The sequence below is a fragment of the Tachysurus vachellii genome, chromosome 15 (genome assembly GCF_030014155.1).
Source record: "Tachysurus vachellii isolate PV-2020 chromosome 15, HZAU_Pvac_v1, whole genome shotgun sequence".
Classification (NCBI taxonomy): domain Eukaryota; kingdom Metazoa; phylum Chordata; class Actinopteri; order Siluriformes; family Bagridae; genus Tachysurus; species Tachysurus vachellii.
This window is the reverse complement of record NC_083474.1, coordinates 223064-230563: the sequence shown is the minus strand read 5'-3', so window position 1 is coordinate 230563 and position 7500 is coordinate 223064. Positions and strand designations below refer to the sequence as shown.

General features: G+C 37.3%; 2 protein-coding genes across 4 annotated transcripts in view; one reads left to right on the top strand and one right to left on the bottom strand.

Annotated features, from left to right (window-relative positions):
* The window catches only part of scn4ba (sodium channel, voltage-gated, type IV, beta a), a 20006-nt gene extending 14578 nt beyond the window's left edge, over nucleotides 1–5428 (top strand). The window contains exon 5 of the mRNA XM_060887731.1: nucleotides 864–5428. Coding sequence (XP_060743714.1) covers nucleotides 864–957 — 94 coding nt within the window. The 3' untranslated portion in view covers nucleotides 958–5428. The remainder of the gene's footprint in view (nucleotides 1–863) is intronic.
* Nucleotides 5429–5506: 78 nt separating this feature from the next.
* The window catches only part of tmprss4a (transmembrane serine protease 4a), a 17814-nt gene continuing 15820 nt past the window's right edge, over nucleotides 5507–7500 (bottom strand). For all 3 annotated transcript variants that reach the window (XM_060887729.1, XM_060887730.1, XM_060887728.1), the window contains 2 exons: nucleotides 6405–6554; nucleotides 5507–6230 (listed from right to left, as the gene is read on the bottom strand). In XM_060887729.1, the coding sequence (XP_060743712.1) occupies nucleotides 6222–6230; nucleotides 6405–6554 (159 nt within the window). In that variant the 3' untranslated portion in view covers nucleotides 5507–6221. The remainder of the gene's footprint in view (nucleotides 6231–6404; nucleotides 6555–7500) is intronic.

Sequence of the window (7500 nt, the reverse complement as noted above, 5' to 3'; positions counted from 1 at the left end):
TCAGTAGATCTGAGTCCAAAGTCCTGAGTCCTGTCTAGTGGAAAACCTTCTAAGAGAGCAGGTTATTATAGGAGCAATAGCAGGAACCATATTAATTTATCTGATGTTGTTCTGGGATTTTCACTGATCAGGTGTCCGTATACAGTAGGATTATAGAAACTGTGTGTATGGTCTTCTTTACACTGACAGAGATCTCCATCACCATCATCAAAACAGGAACTAAAGGGGGAAGTCGTAGAGAGTCTGACTCATAATACATAATGCAATACCACGACTGAGGTGCCCTTGAGCAAGGCACCGAACCCCCAACTGCTCCCCGGGTGCCGCAGCATAAATGGCTGCCCACTGCTCCGGGTGTGTGTTCACGGTGTGTGTGTGTGTTCACTGCTGTGTATGTGCACTTTGGATTAATATAGAAATTAAAACTGTACTCAGAGTACAAGGATAAAGTATTACAAAGAATAATCGCAGGGAAGACAACAGAAGTCCTGTTCAGATTACTGACACTTTCCTCTTCCACAGTTTCTTTCTCTTCTTACGATGTACAGAATATTATTTATAATGTGCTTTGTAGTTCTGTAATTAAGAACAGTGTTGTTCTAAGGGACGGGGCGTTCTAAAGCAGAATCAAACCAAGTTTATAAAGGTTCTATGTGTGATGCTAATGTGTTCTTCTGGGCTGAAATGTGGAGAAAGAAGAAATGAACAGCTGGAGCTCTTCTGTACAACACTGAAGTACTACTTTACTCTCTTGTTTATTCTCCCACCATGTAATGTACAACCTCACAAACACTTTCCTTCTTTCTTTCTTTCTTTCTTTCTTTCTTTCTTTCTTTCTTTCTTTCTTTCTTTCTTATTTGCAGTAAAGAGTGCCTTGTGAGCTCTTCAGGAAATGACAACACAGAAAACGGCCTTTCAGGTTCCAAAGCAGACAACAAAGCTTCACCAAAGGCATAAACTGAGTAAATGTGCTTTACTCACAGAGGGTTGGATGTTACAGCTATAATTATGGACTGTTTTATCCTTCTGGAAAACAATATGTTAATATTAAGATATATTCTAGAATTTCTGCTCTATATATTTTAGAAATATTTAGTCTGACTTTTGGGCTGGATTACACACCTTTCAGCAGCACTCACTTTACACCTGCTTTAATTATACAGTACTGTGGAAACGTCTGAGGCACAAACAATCACAAACATATCCACTGTTTAATAGAGTCATTAGACTCGTGCTGTTGTTCAGGAGACTTTACGTCTTCTGCTTCAGTGGAGGCTTCAACAGCCTGCGTTAGGTTATAATCGACTAGATTTTGGTGAAAAAAATGTAATATTTGAAAATAAAGTGTTGACTTAAAGTCACAAACTAAAGCACTAATACACCATCTGTTAAAAACTGAGACTTCTCTACAGTACTGTGTATATATACATGCACTTATACTAACAGACGGATGACAAATTAAAGGAAAAACTAACACTAAGTGCTTTAGTAACAAGGTGGTGACCACATTACTGTTATTTTTCAATGACCTCTATGTTTTTTTCTCACAAGTCACACGAGTGTCACATGACTCACTGAATCGTCTTTAGATCAAAGACACAAAGATCATTTCCCTTTCACTTCCTGATGCAGGAGGAAGGTGAGCAGGAAGTGAGCGCTCAGCACCCCGCAGGGCCGAGTGTTAACTGCTTAGTGCTCAGTATTTATCCACTCATTTCTTCAGGGCTATCCTTCAATTTATCACCTGGATTTATTCATTTTTCCACTGGGACGAATTCAAATAGTTTAATATGAACAGAATTTATGATGAATATTAACCACAAATACAAGCATCTAAGATGCAGCCCAGATGTTACACCTCTTTATCTGTGACATGTTTAAAGGGGAATCCAGCCCAAAAGCAGAAATCTTTTATTTGCAAACACAAATAATGTCCTGGAGATCCAGTACACTCGTTAGATGTCCAACACACCTGGTTTCACCTGCAAGGTATCTGAGTTATTAAATAAGGGATGAACTCGGTGTGTTAGACAAGAGAAACTCTTAAGTACTGTGTCCTTCAGGGCAGCTTTATAATCCATATATAGGAAAAAAAAAACACATGTGCCTGCTAATGCTTCAAATTTTTCTTGCTTTTTGAGACTCTTTAATGAAAACCTTTGCTTTTAGGGATTCTGCTATGAAAACACACCAAGGGGGGAAAAAGAAACTCCTTATAAAATAAGTTCCTTAGTAAGACAATCCCTCCCTTTTAAGGAAAAAAAGTTCCTCCCTGCAGAACATGATCCTTACTGATGCTGCTTTTAACAAGTTAACTAATGCATTTTTTTTAAAAAGAACAAAACAGAAAGCATGTGAATGATTTATGTCTGCGCTCTTACCGGCTTACGCTTCACTCAGATGACGGAAAACGTGTTAAATGATATGCTGCAGGAGGCAGGAGGCAGGAAGGGGTCCGTTTACAGGGACATAAATGTACCTACTTAATACCTGTAGAATGTAGTGGAAAAAACACTAAGAGTACAGATATGTGTGTGTGAGAGAGAGAGAGAGAGAGAGAGAGAGAGAGAGAGAGAGAGAGAGAGAGAGAGAGAGAGAGAGAGAAAACGACCACTGAGTGATAAGCACAAAAAAATACAGTGCCAAGTATAAAAACTATAAACTATAATCATTAGGTTCACTATGTTACTGTATATATTACTGTAAGTTATAGAAATGTATATTACATTCTATCAGACATGCTGAATGTCAGAATCGACTAAACCGAGACTGAAGCCCAAAACCTTCTGTGATGTAATTTAAGTCCATAAATCCTTTCTCTGGGGGTCACGGTGGTTTAGTGGTTAGCACGTTCACCTCACACCTCCAGGGTCGGGGTTCGATTCCCACCTCCACCTTGTGTGTGTGGAGTTTGCATGTTCTCCCCGTGCCTCGGGGGTTTCCTCCGGGGACTCCGGTTTCCTCCCCCGGTCCAAACACATGCATGGTAGGTTGATTGGCATCTCTGGAAAATTGTCTATAGTGTGTGATTGTGTGAGTGAATGAGAGTGTGTGTGTGTGTGTGTGTGCCCTGTGATGGGTTGGCACTCCGTCCAGGGTGTATCCTGCCTTGATGCCCGATGACGCCTGAGATAGGCACAGGCTCCCCGTGACCCGAGGTAGTTCAGATAAGCGGTAGAAGATGAATGAGTGAATGAAATCCTTTCTCTCTCTCCTGCTCTCGATTCCTCTCCTGGTTTACAGGTGTGTAATGAGTGAATATCTCTACGTCTTCCATTAGAGTTGACTCTCAGTATTCAGGGGCTCTGGCATCTCAGTTCTTTGGGATTTTTTAACAGAGCAGTTTTACATTAAATTTGACTTTCTTTTTAGTCCAAACTGAAACAGGAAGTAGAGAGGTTTCAGTCTGGTACACAGAAGGAACATAATTCACTTTAAAGGGTTAATGTGTGGCAGCAATAAGAGCAGCGTGGAACCCTGGAGTTCTGTGTGCTGTATTGTTCATCCTGTAAAAGCGATACTGCGCCTGTCATTGTGCTGATGTACAGCTTTGTACTGACGCCGTTAGCGTTAACTGTCCGTGTTACTGATGATTTCAGGAATTCAGTAGATGCTCTGATTTCAAAAGGCAATACTTTCAGTCATGTTTTCTTGTTTGTTTCATTGAGACTGCAGTTCAGTTTCTTTGTTGTATCTCTCACGTGTGTTTGGTGTCACGTGCGTTTGGTATCACGTGTGTTTGGTATCAGCCCCACATTCACAAAAGCAAACAGCGAGAGAAGGCCAAATGTTTGCTGTGGAAGTGTGTTGTTGTTTCCAGTGGAGATACCAAGAGCAGGCTTTGAGTTTAAAGCACGTCCTCACAGGATGTGATAAATATGATGAAAATGGAATGGACTTAATTTCATACGATCAATTCGTACACGAACTCCAAATGAAAGAGCAGAAGTCAAATCTGACATAATTACAGTGCAGAGCAGAGAGTGACATCATCCGTGTGACTTCAGAGAGAACGCAGGCTGACAGAACGTCATCGAAATCAGCTACAAATTCAACTCAAAATCAAATGAAGTAAATATGACAGAAATCTGATTTTAAACAGAATTTACTTTGGCTTGCTGTTCTGGATGTACTGTTGCTCACAGTGCACATTTATTGGCTAAGACTTTTTCCTCTAGACATTCTGGCTGTCATTCTGTTTATTGCTTAAGCATGCCTAAGCAATGTAGACTTAATATAAAATCCTGAACTATATGAATGTACTTTAGCTTGCAGTGCACTTTCATTGCTTTTCCTGTAGTCTTTGTTCTTTTAGTTCAAACTTAAGCATGCATAAGCAATATGGACTTAATATAACACCGTGCTAAATTAAAACAAAGCTCTTAAGGCTGGTGTAGTGACTTTAGACTTTAGACATAACGCCATCTTACATGATAAACTCCACGGTCCTCGAGTACAATAATGTTAAAAGAAGCGAGTGCCTGCATGAGCATTCTGGTTAAAACGGTTCGTCTTTTAAACAGGAACACTTTACTGTTCTCAACCTTCTAAACCATGTCACTGTTATCAGAGGATCGTCCAACTCTGTTCTATCGTTTAAAACCAAAAGAAAACAAAAAAGAAAAACTAACAAAAATAAATAAATAAATAAATAACAAAAAACAAACAAAAAAAAAATCCCAACCCCATCCCTGGCCACTTGGTATCTTATACACTGAAAACAGTTTGTGGCACTGAGTCACAATCAACATACTGACTGCCTCAGAATATTAAGCTAGGTGTAAAAACAAACAAACAAACAAACAAACAATATCTATCTCTATCTCTATATATATATAAAACACAGAATTTCAATGTGTGAACTTCTCCAGCAAACAAGACACTCCGACCGTAACTCGATAATGAGGTTATGAAATGACCAACTGGATTTCAGATCCTGCTCTTCTCTCACTGCCAAATCACAAGTCTGAGAGTTCTGCTTACTCGACACATTCCACTCCAGAGCTCTCTCTCTTTTTATACACACCTTTTGAGATTTGTGATAGATCTAAACTATTATACACCGTAGTAACACATGCAGAGAAGACAATTGAATCCAGCGTTTTTAATCACAGTCAGTGAATTTCAGCACTGAAACAGAAACTTCTTGATTCCCTGATTGCAAAAATCCTCTGAAGAAAGTTCCACTTTTTTCTGATTAGATCTGAGTGTGTCAGTGTGGCCAACGCTGGAGAAAAAGCTTCACACGGTCTGTTTTCATTGCCTTGAAAATGCTGATAAACCTCATCAAGATGAATCTAGAAAGCCATTGTGCAATCCGCTCGTCTCTGTAACTACGTCTGTCTGTCATTCTACTTTACTATGCACTTCAGTAGCAGATTATAATTATAAAAAGAATCTAAGAAATAAAAGTTTTCATAAAAAATGATCATGTTTCTTTCTTTCCTAAAGTCTGTATGTGATTGTAGTCTTTATTTTAATTTAAGGAAGAAAATATCAACCTCGCTTCCTCCCTCAAAAACCATAATTTATTGAACATTTTACATTTTACATTTATTTACATTATACTTGTAGAAATTCACAGAAATATTCACTCATATCGCACCACATGAGAGCTTGAGCCAGAACAATATGAACTAATTCACAACACCATTAAAGTTTGATCTCTGTTTGGCATTAAGACGTTTTTGTTAACTTCTTAATACAATACAACTTTAATTAACTTTAGTAACTTTTGGCTTATCCAACATGTTAAATAATGACATCCAAATAGTCAGAAGTATCTGATCCCAACACGTCACTTATTAATGCTGAGAAAAGTGCAAATGAAGAAACTCTGTACAGGTAAAGAGTGGAACACAATCACACAAGAAGTGATCCTGTTTGCTTTATCAGCCCTTCATGTATTTGGTGAAGTAAACAGTATAAAGCTAACATTATTATTATCATTAATTGGATTTAAAGGCAACAATTACAACTTCAATTAAACTCATCCCTGAGAAGGTGACTAATAATCTGCACCAGTAAGGAAGTGAAGATTCAGATCTAAATCTGTACCTGATTCATCATTTTTGGGTTAAGTAACAGCTCAAGTACGTCCTCAGAGTTCATGTAGATTAAACAGAGTACAGTTTGCTCTGATGTAGAGTGATGAAGAGTATTGCACTGATGTAATGTTCGTCTTTGTTCTAACACACTCGTGTCCTCCTGATGGCTTTGGCTCATGATTTCTGAAGAGAAAGAAGGAGAAGAGATTAGACCCATTTTATTCTTATATTTATTCTTTATTATTATATCAACATTAATTAGACGTCACCTATCTAAGCATCTTACATGATCCCATAAATCCCATGTAAAAAGGTTTTATAGTTTTTTTTATTAAATATAGACAGACACAAGATTACCTGCATGACAGTGTAGACCCAGTTCAGCATCTGATCCACATTAGAGTAAACACCAGGTAGGTTTGGTCTTGCACATCCTACACCCCAACTCACCACACCCACCAACATCCAGTGCTCCTGAAGATACACCAGAGGACCTCCGCTGTCACCCTGGGAGAGAGAGAGAGAGAGAGAGAGAGAGAGAGAGAGAGAAAGAGAGAGAGAGTCTTTAAATGCTGTGAACAAAGCCTTGATCCTATCACTTACAAAATCTATCAGATTATTTAAAATTTAATTTCACCAACAATAATAACAACAATCATCATCATAATAATAATAATAATAATAATAATAATAATAATAATAATAATAATAATAATAAATATTTCCCCTTGATATTATTTCCAATAATATTTCCAAGCCCCTCTGTAGGTACAGTATGTGCCCCAGAGGTCATTTCTCACAATAAACAGTAACGAGACTTCAGATGATTACGTTTCATTATAATTCGAGTATAAAATTAGAATTTGAATCTCTATGCTGATTGGCTGATGGCAGCAATGTCTTAAATAATCATGATTTTTTACTCAGAGCTCTTGAAATGTTTTTCTGTGTAATTCCTCATTATTGATCCATCTCACTGAAGCTATAAACTATCCTAAAACATAAATGTCTTCCATATATTAATGAAATTCACAAAAAATCCAAATCTATATGATTTCAATGCACTTTTACAATGACAGTAAATATACTTAACATGTTTGAATTGGCCAAGGAACCAGAAGAGTAAGACAGTAAGACTGAAAGTAAAATGCTGCACAATAGCGCCTTCATCAGGCACAAGGAAGTACTATCATTTAACCCAGTCTAGTATCTATATTTATTTAGGGCTAAAGAAGCTGGGTTTAGAAACAGCTGGGTTTAGAAACCCTTATAATAATAATAATAATAATAATAATAATAATAATAATAATAATAATAATAATAATAATAATAATAATAATAATAATAATAATAATAATAATAATAATAATAATGTGATGTGTTTTTGTCATTCATGGTGTTTTGCCCTAAATTGCTTTGCAGGCAGTTGTGCTTAAAATCAGCTCAGTTCTCA